Genomic DNA, 20,310 nt, shown 5'->3' on the forward strand with positions numbered 1-20,310 from the left:
TTGATAGAACCTTCAGAATATGCTGCTCAGAAAACGAAGAAGCGGATTTCCTATAGTTAATGGAAAGTACAGTGGACAGACATCCTATCACAATCAGCGAGGCTGGCAGAAAGCCATGAAAGTACCCAAAAGCATCTTCATATCAATAGAATGAATTGTGCAAGACAACTAAGCTATCCACCAAAAATGGCCATAAACTGTAAATGCCTCATTTGTGTCAAGTGCTTTACTCTGTCAGTCAGACTAGGGACCTACCCAAATCACAGCAGAAATTCACAGGGCAGCAGCACCTTTAATCTGGCTCTTTTCACCGCACACCCCCCTCCCCCACTACAGAGTGGCTGAGCAGCAATTAGTGCTGCAGCTTTTGCCTCAGCCACTAAATGATGGTGTCAGGCAGCAAAAAGAACAAGATTTAAGGTGCTGTGAACTTCAACGAGGATTTAGGTAGGTCCCTATCAACGGACAAGCTGTTCAGTGACAATAGGAAGGTCCCAAAAAGATTATGATCTTAATAAATCATCTGTTTACATCCTCCTACACCCACAGAGAATCTCTAGTGTGTGGCAGTGCTATATGCATATCTGCTGGCACTGTCTGACCTAGAGCTGCTCTGAGTAGGGTTTGAAGAAGATTATCATGACACAAGCAAGTCTTCTCTAGAGCTCCTAACACTGTTACCATCAGCAGCAATAGAAGGTATTTCAAAGAAGAGTCTAAACAGCCTTAGTTAGAGACAAAACAAAGCCCTGAAAAGTAAGAACACTCTTCACTAGCATCATGGTTAGAACACTGATCTTCAACCTCTGGATAACAGACGGACCTGAATTTGATGTCTGGCTGCAAGGCGTATGTTTTGGTTACATTCCAAGGCAATATTCAAAATAGCAGCTTTCTTTGTCAAGGTGAGCTATAAACCATGCACCAGATGGACAAATGGAAGTCAGCACCATGATAAGCTTGACCCTTTGGCTCTCAGACACAGCAAAGCAGACATCCTCACCATCAACACAACACCCTTCATTCTCAGGCTATCTGTACATGAAGGAGCATGTGGCAGGACTGAAAACTGCTATTATTTACACAGGATTCATCCACCCCCACTAAGAAAGTTTAGCACAAGAACAGGGCTTCGGGACTGAATGGCTTCTAGGACTGTAGGCAGTAGCAACTTTTCCAGAGAGAGAGAAAGTCAACATCTATAAGCCTGAAGTCAAGGCTATATACAATAAATTAGGAGTGCATCAAAAAAGATTTTCTTGGCTGGTACCAATAGCCAATTATTCACCAGGCATATCAGCTGATACTGATCCAACAGCCGACTTACAGGAGCACAGCCAGGCTGTGTGGAGAGCAGCACCCTGGAGGCTAATCTGTGGAGGGGAAAGGGCATAGGGGGGCAGATCGAAGCCCCCACGGTGAGGGAGAGAGTGGGGTAGTGGCAGGGAATGGGACAGAAATACAGGCAGCTCATCCAGAGGATCAGTGTCCCAGCACTTAAAAATAGCAGTGGGGGTGCTTGAACTAAAGCTCGTCAAATGAGCTTTAGTTCAAGTGCTACCACCACCATTTTTAAGCACAGGGATGATATTAGGAGCAGAGCCAAGCAAGCTGAGGGCAGATGCAGACCACCCACTGTGAGCTCAGGGCTTTCCACCCTGCTGCCTTTGCCCTGGGAGCTGTGCGCTGCCTGAGCCATGTCCCCTGCCCACCCAGCAGCAAGAGGCACAACTCACCACCCCCACTGCTGCTGGATGGGCAGGGGATGTGCAGCCAACATGCAGCTCCCTGGGCAAAGGCAGCAGTGTGGGAAGCCCCAAGCCCACAGCAGGCAACCTGCCTCTGCCCCATGCATAAGTCTGGGGGAAGAATATGCCCCCCACAAACCTCTCCCAGAGGGGCACACAGCAGCAGGGAGCCACCCCCACCCCTTGGATGAGCTGCCTGTGGCTCTGTCCCACTCTCCGCCCCAGCCCAAGTCCCATTCACCATCCTGGCTGGGCAGCATCCCAGCCCTTCCCTCACTGTGGGGGCCTCCATCTGCCCCACCCCCATACCCCTTCCCCTCTACAGACTTACCTGCAGGTCACTACCTCCTATGCTGCCCAGTTATGCTCTTGGTCACCTGCCCCCAGCCAAAAGGTGTATTTTATTTATCAGTACTTCTACGCAGCTAAATTTATTTTGCTCTGGTTATATTTTAGGTTTCTCTTGGCTTGTGACCTCTGATTGCCAAATAGTGTTGCACATCTTGTGTTACCGGTTGCACTTCCAATTCAAAGAACTGCTTTCCTCTCAATGTGAGGACCATCATGTGGATGGAGTAACTACAAGGGTCACAAGTTGTTTCCACGGAACTATTGCCTTCAGCCAACACAGTGGCACTACCAAGAGAAGACTCAATTAATGCCATAGTACAAATGATTTTTCACATCATGCAGTTCAGTGAACAGCCACATAGTAACAGTATCTTGCAAGTAAGTCATGCTGATTTGTTATCTCAGCCAATATCGCCCTTCATCTTGTAACAAACTCCAGGCTGTTTACCTTCAAATCATTAATATTAAGAATTTCATTCTGCCACTGAGGCTCTGCAACGCAGCAGCCTGGCATGAGAAAGACCTTGCAGCACCTGCTCTCAGCCTAGTAGGCTCCACAAGGAGGAGAAGCACGGAGGTTGATGGCTTCATAAAATTAATGATTCATGTCACTGACTTCATTTGATGGTGGGGAAGTGAAACATCTCTCCTTGCAATTCAGCTTTCACTGCTCTTATGCACAAGGGGGAACCCCCCCCCCACACACTTACCAGCCAATTTTATACACCCACACAAAACCAAATCCTGACAAGAGCTGCAAGAATGTGTTAGTTATCACCACGGGAAGGAGGAGAGAGTTACAGCAGGAACACATGGGAAGCCGACAGCAAACCTACAGGTCTACCTGGGCTGCTCGATCCCGCTTGTAGAAGCGGGCATGAATTCGAAGCCTGGGGGGCTGCTGCGCTCTGTACAAGAGATCAGGTTTAGAGTTTCAAAACGCTGCTTCCCAAGAAGTGAAGGGCTTGTAGGCTGCTTGCAGGTCAGCTTGAAGTTTCAGTTACAGATATCAGGCCAGTGTGGCCTTGCAGGGAAAAACAGTCGCGCATTATACACAAGGCCTTGCATTCCAAAAGCTTGTCTAGCTTAACCCACCTCCCTAGCAGGTCCAAGAAGAGACACTGCCCTAAGAAGCCCTTGCCGCTCACATAATTTCTGGACTATCGCAGCTACAACACTGCTCTTATGCCACCACCCCCCCCACACACACAGGAGTGCCAGCAGCACGGGACATGCAGATAGCACAGTACTCTGCTCGCTGGGGACGGTTACTGGCTGTGCCAAGGGCCTCGAACAGTGAGACCAAGCTCTCTTCTGAAGAGAGGAGTGTAAGGAGCAGGCAAGAGACGCCAGGGAGCGTGCAGGTGCAACAGGGTGGGGGAGCTGGGAAGCTGGACCCTGCCCGTATCAGCCACAGGCGAGGTGACCGCAGCTCCCCAAGGAGACAGCCCGAGCCCGACCCCCGGCCACAGACACGAGAGCAGCGATTCCGAGCCGGGGCCGCGCAGCCCTGGGAGCCCCGAGAGCCTCTCGCGGGTGGGTGCCCGCAGCGCCACCCCCGGGCGCGGGGCGAGCCTGAGGCACGAGGCGCCCCCCGGGGGCCGGGGCTTCCCGCGCGCCCAGGCGTCGCGTCCCGTCCCGCTCCCGGCGCTTCCTGCCCAGGCGCCGCAGCCCGAGCCCGAGCGACTCCAGCCCCGCCGCCCGCACGAGCCACAACAACAGCTCCGCTCCTACCCGGCGGCCCCACCGCTGCTGCTCCACCCGCGGCCGCCACTGCCCCCGGCCCAGCGGAAGTGAGGGCGCGCAGCGGAAGTGCTTCCGGGTCACGCGCGGGAGGTGGGTCTTGTGCGCGGGAGTGGGCGTGTCCCGCGTCCCGGGCCGCGCTCTGCCCGCGGGCCGGAGGCTGCGCAGAGCCGCCACGTGCGGCGCCAGCTGCACGGCGCGGGGGCCGCGGCAGGGGTACTGCAGACCCATGCCCCAGTGCCAGGGCACCATAGACCCGCTCCCGAGCTGTAGGTGGGGCGCGGAGGACGGGTGGCAGAACGGACTGCCCGACCCACGGACAGGCCCCACGTGCATGTGGCCTGCGGCTGGGTAGAGACTGCGCACCGCTGCTCTACTTCCAAATAAAAACCTACAATCCTCCATTGCTGTTGGTGCAGCCCAGTAAGGGAGGAGACTTTGAAGACAGGGATATGAGGTATTTAGTAAGGAGTAAATGAACGTTAGGCTAGAGTCCTGTGTCCGGTTTCGGGGGCCCCACTACAGAAAGGTTGTGGACAAATTGGAGAGACCCCAGCAGAGGACAGTGATAATGGTTCGGGAGCTGGGGGGCATGACTTCTGAGGAGAGGCTGAGGGAGCTGGGCTTATTTAGTTTAGAGAAGAGGAGACTAAGAGGGGATTTACTAGCAGCCTTCAACTACCTGAAATGGGGTTTGCAAGCAGATGGAGCTGGACCGTTCTCCGTGGTGGCTGATGACAGCACAAGGAGCAACGGTCTCAAGTTGCCACTGTCACAATCCAAAGTTGTGACTTCTTGTTTGTGTGTGCGCTTTGGCACTGCTAAATTATTTCTCGCCAAATTTGTCACTTTCTTTGCACGGTAAAGCTCTCTGCTGCTAGAGAGAGCTCTGGTGCAATGGGGGATTTCCCGCCAAATTACAGCTTCTTTGCAGTATGCATCTCTTTTGCATCGTAGTGATGCTCGCTGCAAAGAAGTTCCCACCATCTGTATTAGGGTCTACACCATGTTATTGGCCAACTCCTAATTTAGGCACACGTGGCAGCTAGCGATTGGCTTGCTAGCCGTACATAAGGCTTGTGTGGTTTCCACCCAAGTTGGAAGACTCCAATAACACCGGAGGAGGGAGGAGAGAGAGATATTCTGTGTGGAGATCTCCAAGCGCTGTGGACCCTCGCGGACCCGGCGCGCCTCCCCTAAGCAGGCAGAGAGAGGTAACAGAACCGAGCCTACGGAGCTTTCGCTTCTCACCTCTCCCCGTCGCCGAGCGCAATCCTAGACGTATCCCTTTCCTATAATTTCGGACCCCGCGGAGCCTAGCAAACTCCGGGGAAAACGTATCAGACCCGCGGAGCCTGAATACCTCCGGGGAAACTTCGAACCCAACTTAACCGGACCCGCGGAGCTTCAGCAACTCCGGGGAATAGACACCGGACCGAGCTCAATTTTCGCACCCACGGAGTCTTAACAGCTCCGGGGGCCTGGGAACCGAATAACAAAATCCGCGGAGCCTAGCAAACTCCGTGGGAGCAATCGTTTTGTCAGAGTCCTCCAATGAGGGTTCAAGCGGGAGCTGTGCCTGGAAATTTGTCCAGCCTACACCGATATCATCTTTGGGTATAAGTAAACAATCTTTTCAATCAACCGTTACGCCTCCGTGACTAATTCTAACTCGTGTGCACAAAATCATCCCGCGGTTTCTCCCACCCCGCGTGTCCGGGCTGACGGCCACAGCCCGCGTGTACCGGAGACGGGTCTGGTACGACCCCGGTTCGCCCCCGGCTTGCCCATGGCGGCCAGAATGGGATCGGAATCACCGCCGCGCATGGCGACGAGGGCGGGCTCGGGGCCCGGCCCGCACAGCCACAAGGGAAGTTTAGGTTAGATATTAGGAGAAACTTTCTCACATGGAGGGTAATAAAGCACTGGAACAGGTTACCCAGAGAGCTTGTGGACTCCCCATCCTTGGGGGTTTTTAAGACCTGGTTAAACAAGGCTTTGGCTGGGATGATCTAGGTGGGGATGGTCCTGCTTGGAGCAGGGGGTTGGACTAGATAGGATCTCCTGAGGTCCCTTCCAGCCCTCCTTGTCTGTGATTCTATGACTTTACTCTCTAGCAGAAGAGAAGTGGAGACATGATGCAGAAGCTTATACCAGTGTAAGTCACACTGGCATAGTTGCCCTGCAGAAAGTCAGGAGCATCTTCTAGACACCTGCATAAACTGATAGACCAATTCGGTGGTGCTCAACTTTCTAGCCCCTCAGGCTGGATCACACGGACAAGTTTGGTCTATGGGGCTCTCCACAAACCCAGAAGTTTGGTGGCAGGGAAATGGCAGCAATGTTAATTGATACAGCTCTGGAAGCCACCAGTAATGCTGCCACTGCTCCTGCTGTTCAATTTCCAGACCCGTGGGGAGCCCCATGGGTCAGATGACATGGTCCCATGGGCCAAAGGTTGAGCACCACTGGACTAGTTTTATGTCCGCTCCTCTAGTTAGTTTCATCCCAGGGCAGTCTTTTGGTCAAAGACCTTTTAGTTCCCCTTCTCCCTAGCAGCTGGGCACTGCAACAGCTCCTACCATGGGTGGCTAGCCTGGAAGAGCTGGTCCTGTGTCTTCTTGCTATGCAGTAAATTCCAGAATATATCACTCTCATGTTGTGTTGTGCTTGTGCCCTCAACAAATAAGAAATTAACTACAGATAACTGAGCCATAGACTTGCTGCCCCAGCATTTCCACCCATGGCTTGGAAGCACAGTCAAGAACACAAGAACATGAGAATTGCTATTTTCTGGGTCAGACGTATGGTCCAGTTTACCCAACTCCTGGGTCACACAAGGGCAGAGTATGGATGCTGAATGGGAGAGTGACCTGGGTGTGGCCAGGGTATTTTTCCACTGTTCCTCTCTCACTTGCAGCCTCCAGCATTTAAAGTCTAAGAAGTTCTGATTCAGAGGCTGTAGCCCTGACTCCTGTTTGTGCTCAACAACTATGGATGTGCCTTTCCTCCAAGAATCTAACCAATCTACTTCTGAATCTGTCTAAACTGTCAGCTTCCACAACACCTTGTGGCAAGAAGTTCCACACTAATTACAAGCTGTGTGAAAAATAATGTATTTTTGTTAGTTTTAAACTTAGTAGCAACTCATTTCATTTTGTGACCCCTAGTTCCTGTATTGTGAGGAGTGGCTGCGGCTACACAAGATGCTGACTGTACAGTAGCCTCATGCTACAGCGCAGTAGCATTGCATGGTAACAACCATGATGCAACCCTACTGCCCAGTATTATTAAGCTACTGCACAGTAGTTTCACGAAAAAGCTGCTCTTTGGTGCTACTGTGCAGTAACTCAGGTTACTGTGCAGTCAGCATCTTGTGTAGACATGGCCAGTAAATAATAAATCCTTATTTACTTTCCCTTCACTGTTTAGCATTTTGTAAACCTTTATCATGGGCCCCCTTCCTCCCAAGTGTCTTTTCTAAACTGAGTAGGCTTCGAAGTTGTTAAAACCTATAGGTACTTGGGTGTGATGTTTACAGCTTTTCCATCATGGAAACACTACATTCAGTCGGTTAAAACTAAGGCAGCCCAACTGGCAGTGGCCATAAAGAAATTTTATGAAACCACAGCAGGACAATCAGTCCAAGCTCCCATATTAGCACATAAAGCCAAAGTTGCGTCTCAGATCCTGTATGGTGCTGAAGAATGGGGCTATGCTGCCAGTAATGATGTGGATATACCTCAGAATAAGTTTCTCAGGGCTCTTATGGGTCTTCCTCCTCCAACTTCCACATCTGTCCTGAGATTAGAGATGGGATTAGATTCCATTTTAACTAATATTATTATTAGAATGGCGGGATTCTAGTTTAAAATCCTGCCTCTTCTACCGCCTTGCCTGCTCAAATTGTACTATATAGAAGACATCAAAAATCTCCCTTCACTTCAGTCTCCCGGCTAGCTGTTCTCTCTCGCACTTTTGCATTTTCTGGGAGAGGACATTATGTCAAAGACAATGAAAGACTCTTCTCCCCCAGAGAAAAGGCCTGGGTTTTCCAGACGCTCCGAGATAGTGCCAGGCAGAATGATTTTGCAGCGGCCAGGGCTATCTGCATCACCCCTCTATGTATTCTTTGGAAATTAGATTGGGGGGAAGAAAGTTATTTATAGCTGCATCTCAAAAATAAATGGTGAGCCTCTTTGACTAGACTCAGGACTGAACAGATGCCCACAGCTATTTTGGCTGGATGTAGACTTTTCATTCCAGGGGCTAAAAGATGTTGCCCAGCCTATCCAGGAATTTTGGAAGATGCTATTCGTTATGTCTTGGAATGTCTGCTATATAACGACATAAGGGGAAAGTATTTATCACCGTTCTTGCAGAAATTGACATCTTAAATAGAAATGAATATGGCTCCTCCAGCAAACAGATCCATATTTAGTAAACCATCTTGGAATTTTTGCTTACAAGGCTGAAGCGATAAGAATTACACATCCTTTACTGTTGATATGACTGATAAACTTTATCACTATATTTGTTTTTACTGTGTTAATTCCGGACCTATGCACAACATTTTTATAGATTCATGATCTGATTTATCACCATATTTGTACTTGATTATGTTAATTCTAGGAGTAGGGATAATGCTGTTATAATGGTTGGCACTATTTTATTATTATACTTGCATTTCTGTTATTTTTATTTAAATTTATATTACGGCTGTATGTCTGTTATGTTGTTTTCAGGAGCATGGCTTTCAGCCAGAATCCTTAATAAATTGAATTTAATTGAAACTGAGTAAGCCTTACCTCTTTAGTGTCTCCTCACATGTAATCCCTCCATATCACTAATTACGAGTAAGGGTAGTGGTATGGAGGGATTCTTACACTAAGAAGAGTAAGGGAAGCAACCGGGGGTCACTGGGAGACTGTGGGACAGTGATCTAGAGCAGTGGTGCTAATCTCTCTGGCCCCATGGACCAGATGAGTGGCACAGGTTTGGTTTACAGGTGTTAATCAGCATGTCAGTGCAACCCCATGCACCACACGACCAGGCACAGGCATGATCCAGCATGCAGGCCTGTCATCCTGACCGCAGGAGTCCCAAAGGACCTGGAAGTCTGGTGGAAAGGAACGATGGTAGCATTAACTGACACAGCTCTGGGAGCAATTAGCACTGCCACCCACCACTCTGCCACCGTCAAATTTTTAATTCGTGGCAAGCCCTTCCAACTGGATGACACAGCTCGGTGGGCCAGAGATTGCACCACTGACCTAAAGCTAAAGACCATGGTGGAGGTGGGTCATTAGGTAGGCAGGAAGCTGGAGAAGGGCAAGAGGCTCATAGGATCTGTAAGGAGTCAAAAGGACAGGATGAAACACAAGGGCGCAAAGACAGCCTGGAGGGTGGGACTGGCAGAACATTGGCAGCACAAGTAGAGTTCAAGGTCAGAGGCTGAGGCAAAGAGGGCTGGGCAGTCAGGGGCCACAAAAGAATTAACATGGAGGCAATTTAGTGGGAGTAGAGATAGCTGAGAGGTAGGGGAGACAGCTCAGCTAAGAGTTCTTTATTACCAAGATACTTAGTGCATATGTGTGTTTTTGTGGGGAGGATAGGAGTGGCTTTAAATGCAGACTGCTCTGGTCTTTCTGAGAGAGAAATACAGTACACTCAGTATATGCCTAGGACAGGGCTTCGCAGTATAATTGAAGTTTAATGCCCATGTTGTCCAAATCCTGTCCTTATTCATCATACTCTGTTCCTGATCACTTGCTGCTTGTTCTTTAGCAAGTCGCTGTTCCTGCCATCGCTCATCTCTTCATATTTCCTCATCACCTTCTGAGAGAAACTCTTCTCATGAGTCCAGCTTTCCTGGGCTCTTCTGCATGACATACTCTGTTTTGAGTTTTCCAAGGTTACTGTCACATTGGTACCTAACCCAACCCCTATGTTGAAGCAGAAAGCTCCCAGTTTAATTTTCTCCTCTCTCCTGCTTGCTGGACTGACTCTCCTCTCTGTGCTTGCACTTTGCTTTGTCTGTCTCCATGTCTAGATTTACTTCATGATTATTGGTGTATTTGATACTCCTGTGTTTGATAAGAGACTTGCATATTCCATAGTATAAGACAGTTTGTTAGGGCAGAGGGCTTGAGGGGCAGCCTGTTAATGTGAAGTTTGGCTTAATCTTTGGTGTGAAGTTTGCTAAAGGTGTGTTATGTTTCCATTTGTATTCAGGTTTTGATCTGACATTCAGCAGGGGAAGTTAGTTGGCTGCATTTGTTGAAGTTGCACCAAGTTTGTGCTGCTTTTTTACATGCTGTGTCGAAGAAGGGAATCACCCCAGTTTTGCTCTGGTATGAGTTTGGAAATACAGCTGAGACCTTTGTGTGTCAGGGTTGGTGTGTGTTGAGAACTATGCTTCTAAAATGCTCCCTTCTTTCAGACCCTGTTTTAGGGAATCCAGGATTGTGGCCTTCTGTAGGCTGACCTGCTGAGATCAGATTTAGCATGCTTCTAGTGAGGGAACATTTCTTAGAAGACCACCTTGTGTGTCCTCATATGACTGGGACACCTGCATAGAGCAAGTTATGAGGATATTGTTGCTGCATAAGATAGGCAGCTACATCTCTGAGCTGACTGGAGAGAGGTAAAAGGTGAGAACTGGAGGTGGGAGAAAAGGCCTGAAGCAGGAGGGTAAATACTAGCATGGACACAGGTGGGAATGCAAGCATGCAGCCCAGGAAAGCCAGGTACCAATTCCTGAGTAGGGTGGGCACATATCCATGCCAACACTTGTCAGAGATGCTGCAGTACAGCATGGTGCTTTTGGAGGGCAAAATTCCATATCAAATGTATTCTGTGCTAACGGCCCTAAGTGCCACAGGGCACGTGGCTGGTGCTGTTTGACACTATTTTTTACTTTGAGTGGCCACGGGGAGGTTTTTTGTTTTAATGACAAGCCTCTTTTTCAGCTATCCCCTGCTAAGCAGATTACACAGGTCTCCCACCTACTTAGGTCACTGCTGATAGTGGGTGAGAGGGCAGGTTGTGCCGGGAAAGGATGGGGGTTGCCAAAGGCAGTGGAGCACCAGGGCAGCCAGTTTGCATGCCCACTTCTAGCCAAGCATGGAGCACTTGCTGCTCTTCCAGCCGCTGCAGAGTGAGGCTGGCAGGTTTGCTGCAGTGCGATGGAAGGGAGAACAGCTGAGGCAGCTTCTGCTGTTATTTTGTTAGCATATGTCTGCTCCCTCAGAATGTTTCACCAACCTCCTTGCCCTCCAGTAGGGATGCTAAGGCCTGTGGGAGGTCAGTTATTGTAACTGTCAGGTCTCTCTGAGCTTGCTGTTTTCCTCCCCTTTTCACCGCTCCACCTGGAGATCCATGAACGCTGAGGAACAATAAAGGAGAAGCTGCACAAGAACACTGGGAGGAGGCTGCAGGTGTTAAAGGACTTCAGATCTTAGAGAGAGAGGAGGGAAGATTCAGCAAAGTTATCTACCATTACATCGTCTCATCACCACAAGTCCCAATTGTTTTATCATTTATCATCCCTGGGTCTGGTACTGTCCTGTCTTGCATTCAGTATTAACGTCTTCATTAATGATTTGGATGATGGAATCGATTGCTTGCACACTTAGCAAATTTGCAGACAACACCAAGTTTGGTGATCATTTGGTGAATACTCTGGAGGGCAGGGCTAGAATCCTGGATAGACTGGAGGAATGGCCCACAATCAATCAGATAAGATTCAGCTAGAAGTGCAAAGTCCTGTACCTGGGATGGAATAACTGCATGCACAAATACAGACTGGGGAATGACTGGCTGGGCTACAGTACTTGCAGAGAAGGATCTGGGGGTTATGGTGGACCATAAGCTAAATACGAGCCAACAGTGTGCTCTTGTTGCAAAAAAAAAGACAATAGCATCCTGGGTTGTGTTAACAGGAGTGTTCCTTGCAAATCAAGGAAAGTGATTTTTCTGCTCTATTCAACACTGGTGAAGCCTCACCTGGAGTACTGTGTCCAGTTTCTCCCTTGAAGAAGGATGTGGACAGTCTGGAAAGAGTCCAGCACAGAGCAACAAAAATGATCAGGGCCTGGGAGATGAGACCTATGAGGAAAGGCTAAAAGAGCTAGGGTTATTTAGTTTGAAGAAGAGAAGGCTGCAGGGGGATTTGATAACAGTTTTCAAATACCTGCAGGGTGATTATAGAAAGGATGGAGATGGGCTTTTTTTCTGTGGCCCTAAGGGACAGGACTAGAAGCAATGGCCTCAAACTGCAGTAGGGGAAATTTATGTTGGAGATTAGGGGGGACTTCCTGACCATGAGGGTAATCAATCATTGAACAGGCTGCATAGAGAAGTTGTGGAATCTCCATGCCTGGGAACTTTCAAAAGCAGGTTGGCTTTGGCTGGAATGGTTTAATCAAGGAAGATCCTGCTTTGACTTAGATGACCTTGTGTGGTCTCTTGCAGCCCTACTTTCCTATAATCTTGTGATCCTTACAATGGCCCAAGCTGCAAAATGCACAGCAGGAGCATGCAAGGGGTGTTAGGAGTCCTGACCTGCACTGGAGCATGTTGTCAACAGGTATGGAACATTAACCTCTAAAATTAGGGGAGCTTGATGGGATGATGGCAAAATCATGTTGAGATGGAATTGAAAACATAAAACAGCCTAGTAATCAGAGTGATGTGACCTTAAAATCCAGCATCTAGGAAACTGTCTGGAACAGAAAGATGTTGGTTCAATCAGTACCAACACATTCAAGTCCAGTTAACAATGGCACGCTGTAGTTCTGAATTATTGGAAAAAGGAATAAGGGGAGAAATGGATCCCCACATCACATGTCAGTTCAGCCTCTGGCAGGCAGGTGTGCACATCCTAAACACCTATAAAATAGTCACCAACCAAGCCTACTGTGGGCTGCCCCAGCACAGAAACCACAGGGTCTGAACTCCCATTTCCCTTCTACTGACAGAATTGTCAAGCTCAGGGTTGAGTGTCCCCAGCGGAGCAGTCTGTGAATTTTGCCTTGCTGCTGACTGTACTGTATCTAATCTATGCAAAATCAAAGATCTTAAATTGCGAGGATTGTCAAACCAGTCCCTTTCACCAGCAGAAATAGCACAAGAAACCAGAATTGTTTTTAGCAGCATTGGCCATCCATCCATTTTCGATAAGCAGTTCTCCCAGCCAGTCAGTTCAGCTCACCCCAGCCTAAACATGCAGTTCCTTCCAAGGCCAAGCTTACTCCTGGTGTACATCCACCTACTCTAATATACCCCAGGAAGGAATTCAGTACCATGAGCATCATTTCAGCCATTCCCCATGGGCAGGCTGTGAAATACTGTTATTTGCTTTAGTTCTGTGATTCTCAATCAGGCTGTGCATCCTGAGGTGCCTTGAGATTGTTTCAAGACTGCCACAGGGTACCACACAATGTTAGCATTGTGAGGTGTACAAACATGATTCACAAGACAAACTCCAGAGATCTCAAGTAGGAATCCGTAGTGTTAAAAATGGTTTGACCTGTCAGGGGCTTTCTGAGTTCTTTGCAGCAAAATCATTACTCTATTATTTTTCCAGAGTCAAAAGATTAGTGAAAGCTCAGAGTTGGCATTTTCCAAGGGGAGCCTGGAGTCTAACAAGAGTTGCCTTGAGTCTGAATAGGTTGAGAACCACTGCTTTAGCTGCTAGGGGAGAGTGAGTGACGCTAGGCGCATCCACACATTGCCCTATGGCGATGGAGCTATGCACTACATCACCGTGTGGCACGCTACGTTGATCTAGCAATCGTATGTCTACACATGATTGCCAGCTACACTGCTGTAGCAGCGTGCTCCCTGGCTATAGCGAGCCACTACAGCGATGTAGCCAGTAAATCTAAGCGTGCACTGCCCCCACGCCACAGTACAGGCGGTTACTGTGCCATATTTTAGTACTTCTGCATACTGTGCCGTATTTTAGTACTTCTGCATCACCATAAGGTGAAGTATAGACATGCCCACTGAAAAGTGAGCTCCAGCCCTCCTGTATGCCCAGCATCGAGCTTGCCCCGGCAGTCATTACAGTGCCCTCACATCTCCATTTCAGCACAGAAATCAGCTTGTTTGCTTTAAACACATACCCCAGTTTTGGAGGGCTAATTTTTGAGGGAAAGGTGTATGTAGTATGTGAGTAATTATGGTAAACAGCAAAACACCAAATGTGGTGGTTAGAATTACAGAGGCAACTGCCACCTGGCAAGCCCTACCACCTTCACCTCTGTCAGAGATTAGGGTCAGTCCTAATCTATGCTCTCTAGGTTCTTATCCTAGGACCAGCACTGGAACCATGCTCAACCAACTCTGGAAAAACAAATGCCCGTCCTCACTCCTAAATGGATGCACACCAGCTTATGTACTGTAAAACCTTTTTCCACCCCTATCACCTCTGTGTGCCTTTGTTTGCTTCCCAGGACTCTACTCCTAAAGAACACTGGGACTTTGGTATAGAGAAATGACACAATTACTACAGAGTACATTTGAGTCCAAATTTTACTCCACAGTAAATTTGGAGACAGCCATGGCCCCCCTTTGAGAAAGGGGTACAGCTTGGGGATGGCCCCACTGCATGTGAGACAGGGGAGTGGGTAGGAATGGGAGCGCATATGGCCAGAGAGGAAATGCTTTCATGGGCTGGGCAAGGGTGGTACTCTCCTCTATCAGGGGCTGAGGAAGGGAGTAGATGGGATGAGGTGGATTGCTTCTGAATGTTGTGGGGGGAGGAGGTCTTTATGGGGGCACTGGTAACGCGTAGGGGGTGCATGCAGGTGCATGTGCACCCCCTGAGATCAGCCGTGCACCCCCTGGAAGTGCCAGCCACGAAACCGGAAGTACACTTCCGGTTTTGCTGCTGGCTTGGCAATCAGCCACTGGGGGGATCACGCCCTGTCGGGGATCTGGTGCCTCCCCCAGACTCAGGAGGCACCAATCACCCATGTATGGGGGTGAGGGGAGTTTGTTCTTTTCTTTTATTCTGTTTTTTTAATTCTTTGTCTCCTTTATCGTAGGATGTCTTGAGCCTTTTTGGGAAGGTTGGCATGTAAATCTAATAAATACGACTTGAGCGCAAGTAGATGTGACCAGCTCTCTCATGCTAGCTACATATACTGGTCCTATTAAAAGACTTGACCTCCTGTCAAGGAGGGGCTGTTTGCATACATAGTGGAAAGGCTATTCTGGGATGAAACTGCCTGAGAACAGACACAGACACAGGCACACAGCTGAAACCATGGTGTAGTTACTCCAGCTGTTTTGAAGTGTAGCTTTACCTCAGGTTGGAGTGACCTATGTAAGGTGATGCTTCATGTCTCCACCCCACTTTTACTATGCACTAAAGTTAATTTGTAGTAAATGTATTGTAGTAAATGTGTTGTATGTCTGAACCCTGCTGGGCTATTCAGGGAGTAATCACAGGTAGAAGCGATGATCCCAGGAAAAACAGTTGGGGGCACCGCTTGTGCATGGGATACTGTGATGGGTACAGGGCAACCAGTGAATGAAGGAGCAAACGTTTTCTTCCTCACACGGGCCAGGGGCTGAAACACCCTTAGAAGGATCTCATGGCACCCCAGGGTGCTGTAGGACCCTGATTGAAAATCACTGTTGTGTCATGTGACCATGAATCAGAGCACTAGAGAGCTGTAGACGTAAGTCTTCATTTTATAGCCCAAATGTGGGATCAGTGCAAAGCACCTGGATTGACATCAGGTTATTTTAAGACACTTCACAGGTTAAATCTTTCCTCTTGGAGGACAGTGAACCACACCCTACAGTGCATGTCACCCTTCCCTCCCTGAAATACCACTCAACACCCCCGGGAAGAATTTCTTATTTACACATGCACACACACACAAACATAATTTATAAATTAAGGGTAGTTTAATACCAACAGCACCATTGATAACTATAAATCTGAAGCACTAAGTACAAAAGTAGGAACTGGCAGATCCATTTTGGCTGTTGGGTTAGGAAGAGAAGGGTTTGTTGGGGCTTGAGCATATAGGTTTCTTTTTGGGATCACACTGTCCGCTGCACTTTGGCTTTGCTTTCCCTTGCCAGCGTGTGCTGTGCTAGCCTCTTCTCTCCTCTGGCTGATGGCAGAAGACCCACTGGCTCATTCATTTCGCTCACAGGGAGGAGGTGGACATGAGCTGGTGGGGAGCCAGCTTCTAGGCTTGATATTGGGTGTTCTGTGTCCAGGTGCACCTCAACGGTCTCCAGCCTATCCAGCTGGCTGTCCCCAGAGTTGGGTAAGCTCTCTGGCGGGTCAATGAAGGACAGGACATCCCCAGCACTGATGTCTAACTGTGTGGGTGCCAATGTGTCCTGGGGAGCTGCCAGGCCACTGGACAAGGTGCTGTTTGGGGAGGAAAGGGCAGCATTGGCCAGCAGACTGTGGGCACTGGAGGTCATGGCATGTTCCTTAGATTCCAAGGCAGCACTGGCAGGAGGGCTGGACTTGCCATTCATCAGCCGACTGTTTCTTTGCACAAACTCCTTCCTCAGGGCTGCTACATGCATCTGCAGCAGCTCCCGGTGCTGCCACTCCATCTGCTCAACCTGAAGAAAAAGCCAACCAAGAGTCAAACAGAAAGGCAGGCCTCATTGCCTTTGAGGGATGCAGCTGTTTGCTGGATCTGTCACTGGGAGCTGACAAGGGAAGATTCCATCTTGCTATGGGTCCTGCATCAATACTGTACCAGCCATAAAGGAGGAAGTCAGGGCCTTTTGCAAACCATTTAAAGCAGGGGTGTCAAAGATATGGCCTACCATCTGGATCCAGCCCACAGAGCCATCTTATCCAGCCTGCAGGGCTCCTGGAGGGGCCAGGAATTCAGGGGTGAGGCAAGTGGGGGCAGGTTCGGCTCCCAAAATCTGGGTTATGGAGGCCAGTGAAGACACATTTCAGGGGTGGGAAGCTGAGTGATGGATATGTTAGTCCCTATGGTTCCCTGAGCTGACACAGCTCCACTCACCTGCTGCTTGCCCCACTACTGGAGGTGAATTTGGATCTGGACTGCAAGGAGCCCCAATCTGGATCCAGTCACAGGGCCCAGTGAATTCGATACCCCTGATTTAAAGGAATAAATCTGGCAAACCCAGAAATGCTTCCCTTACTGGTGTGGAACACAGCAGTTGTTTAACAGCTAAAAGCAACATTGAACAAACACTGAAGACAGAGTGTGAAACTGAAATCTGCATCTAGCTGACACAACAGGGAGAAATCTTGGGCAGTGAGGTACACCATAATCACCTGAGCTGGAACTGGTGCAAGGCCCTGGGTTAACATTCTCACCACTTTGCAAATGTCAGGGAACCACAATGCTGGGGCATTAGGACTAGCAGCGGCTGAAAGGGTGGCGGGGGAGAAACGGAAACAGCTACTGAGTCAGCAATCTCTTTTTCTGCAGTAACCTAGGTCATCCTTAAGCACTTTCCTGTATCGAGTCCTCCAACTTGTGAGATCAATCTGTAGTAGTGACAGGTATGACTTTGCCACTGCAGAAACAGACCCTGAGACCTTTCAAAGGTCCATCACACTGAAGAAAAACTGATGCAGAAAAACAGCATGTAGTATCTCTAAGCATGTAGTGTAGTGCTACTGTAGACCTGGAAACGGCCCTACTGGCCTAGCAGCTCCTATGCTGCTGTTGATAACCCAGGAAGAGCAAAGTGGTTACATGGTCCTGACTCCTCCTTCTGTCTTCCACACAATTCCACAAGCATCCAGGGTAGAGCCTGGAGGGCTGCAAAAAAAGCTGATAAATAGAAGGAGGGGCTCTTCCTAGGGCTGCTGTTGTATAAAAATAGAAGAACATCTTTATACAACAGCTGCTCCAGTCCCCAAAGATTTCTGGGGACAGGAGCAGCCAAAGAAGGTGCAGGCAGGCTGGCAGCCTGTCCTGAGGAAGAAGAAGCCAGGGTCTGAGAGGGAAGGGGAGAATGAAAATAACATCACCAGCATCAGGAGCTGAGGGATCAAAATAGCCTTCAGGAGGCACCTATGAGCTAAATTACTAACCCAGTCAGTTTGGCTTGTCATCTAACTTAGCTTTTAACCATGAATGCTGCTCGGTGCATTTCTCTCAGTTGGCTGGTCAGTTTAACTTCCTGGTTTCAAGCCCTAGTGCAGTGTGATTGACTTTGGGTCACAGAACCACAGGTAATTTGTAAATCCAAAAAATATTTCTGAGCCAAATTTTCTGCTGTTGTAAGCTGACATAGCCCCACTGAAAGCAATGGTACTGCTGGACTTCAAAGCAGGAGAAAAAAATGGTATTTGTTTAGAATACAAATCATGAACACAATCATATGTGTCTCCTTTAAACCCTACCTCTACAACAGAGCTGGCCAACACGTGGCCTGTGGGCTGCATCTGGCCTACAAGAGGTTACCCACCAACACACCCTGATATTGTTTCTGCTGCTGTGGTGATTGGTGGTCTCTAGCCTGATGCCCATATGGGCATCCAGGGGGCAGAGGGGCTTGGACGGTGGGTCAGGGGCTCTCACTGCTTCTGTGGCAGTGGTGGCAGGAGGTAAAGGGGGCCCTGTGTAATGTCACTGATGGTAAGGCAGCATGTGGCCTGTGTGGTGTGTAGGCCAGGGCCTGAGACTGGTATGGCATGCAGCGGCTGGCTGCTCAGAAGTTAGACAGCCCTGGTCTAGAATGGTTGGCTCAGGAATACTTGGCACTGCCCCTTTAACAATATTCCCTGGGGTTTAACCACCTTGAAAAAGTCTAATGGTAATACGTCTGGGTGAGCATTCCAAGGGGAGGGAGGGAGACCTACCATTTTGCTGACTTTCTTTTCCAAGTCATCCGAGGCCTGGTACCGTTTCAGCTCCTCTGCCATACGGATGTTAGCTTGAATGATGCTGGTGATCTGAAACAAAAGGAATGCCCACCAAAGAGGTGTCATACAAGAGGAGCCCTTGATTCCAAATCACAGTGAAGCCACGTTCAGCAGCAACCAATGCCTTCAAGATGAGCCACAGGTAAAGTGGGTCAAACACAATGCAGCAGACAGCCTGCTGGATGGAGAATGGTGTCATTCCTGTAGGTACTGGGACTGTAACAACCACTACTTCTGCTTTGCTATTGCAGTGCCATACAGCTCTGCACTGTGGGCTATGCAAAAGCTTCATTTCACACCAAGCTTCAGAGGTCACCTCTACATTATGCAGTATAAATCTGGAGGCTTGACAGTTTACTGGATTAACAAGATCACTATTCATCTCTGGAGACCTGGGTGCAAATTTTGACTCTGGTCTTAATATAAATGTGTTTGGTGATCTTGCTTTTGTCCCTCCATCCCACAGCACCACACAGTTCTTCGTAGCGCCAGTCCTTGTTTAGCAGAAGCCCTGAACAGTAACTGGCAAGGAGGGCTGCAGGTCAGGACTGAGGTAACTTGATGGGAAAGGAGCCTGAACACAATCTACTTGAGCTGCTGCCAGTGCTACCAACTACCTGTTATCATAAAAGCTGTATTTGCACCCAATAAAACTAGTGGATGAAAATCATGGTACAATCCAATGAAGCTCACAAGATCACAAGTTTGCTCAAGAAGTTTTCAAAGCCCTCTGCACTAAAGACAGCTGAGAATGGAGGCTAAAAGACACTTCTTATTCCTATCTATTGCAATGCTAGTTCACCTACTGCCCATTCCCTGAGTGCTGTCCTGAGTTTATGTTGGCTCTCCACACTATTTATATTCTGTGGCATTTGGATCCTGCATGCTTGCACCCAAAGCCACACCGTGGTGGAAACGGGAGTTAACAGATTACATGAATTAATGGTGAGAAACAGGACACTTTTTTTCTTTACATGCTATCTAGCCTCTCTTCCCACATGCCTGAGAGCTGCCTCTCTCTGCTGTCCCACTCTATCATTGGCAATAATCTGAGGGTTTGGAGCAAAAGAGGCATGGTGCAAAGTCACCAAAAAAAGGGTCACAAAAGAGAAATCAAGCTATATTTGTAAAACTTCCATTTCCCATCAGCCACATCCTTTCACACCCAGCTCAGCAATGTTATTGGGCAAGAGTGCACTGAAATAAGTGCTATGAAAGGGAGAAAGGGAAGCCACACTCCATGTGTCCCCACCTAGAGCAGCTGCTGTGAAGCCCTGTGTAGACTGGGCTGTAACAGAACAGGGGGCACCAAGGCCCACTGAAAATTACTTTAGCGAGAATTATTCCCCAGCCACCTCACCTTCCACTTCCTTCCCCTAAAAGCAGTGGCCGAGGTGCTTCAGGAATGGTGGGCCAAATTACCCAGCTCAGTCTGAGCTGGACTGGCCCCTTCAACTTGGCTGTCATCATTTCTCCCCGCTATCACTTCTCCCTGTCACCCAGTGGAGGTGGCTTTGCTCTGCTATCTGGACAAAACTTTCACCACTGCCGAAGCCCCCGCCCCCC

General features: G+C 48.9%; 2 protein-coding genes across 6 annotated transcripts in view; both read right to left on the reverse strand.

Annotated features, from left to right (window-relative positions):
* The window catches only part of AP1B1 (adaptor related protein complex 1 subunit beta 1), a 56,142-nt gene extending 52,218 nt beyond the window's left edge, over nt 1–3,924 (reverse strand). For all 3 annotated transcript variants that reach the window (XM_014593615.3, XM_014593616.3, XM_014593612.3), the window contains exon 1: nt 3,834–3,924. The gene's annotated coding sequence lies outside the window, so the exon portion shown is untranslated. The remainder of the gene's footprint in view (nt 1–3,833) is intronic.
* An 11,821-nt stretch (nt 3,925–15,745) lies between these two features.
* The window catches only part of LOC102562168 (uncharacterized), a 40,236-nt gene continuing 35,671 nt past the window's right edge, over nt 15,746–20,310 (reverse strand). For all 3 annotated transcript variants that reach the window (XM_059713585.1, XM_059713586.1, XM_014593579.3), the window contains 2 exons: nt 18,682–18,774; nt 15,746–16,448 (listed from right to left, as the gene is read on the reverse strand). In XM_059713585.1, the coding sequence (XP_059569568.1) occupies nt 15,906–16,448; nt 18,682–18,774 (636 nt within the window). In that variant the 3' untranslated portion in view covers nt 15,746–15,905. The remainder of the gene's footprint in view (nt 16,449–18,681; nt 18,775–20,310) is intronic.

Source organism: Alligator mississippiensis, chromosome 10 (genome assembly GCF_030867095.1).
Source record: "Alligator mississippiensis isolate rAllMis1 chromosome 10, rAllMis1, whole genome shotgun sequence".
Lineage (NCBI taxonomy): Eukaryota > Metazoa > Chordata > Crocodylia > Alligatoridae > Alligator > Alligator mississippiensis.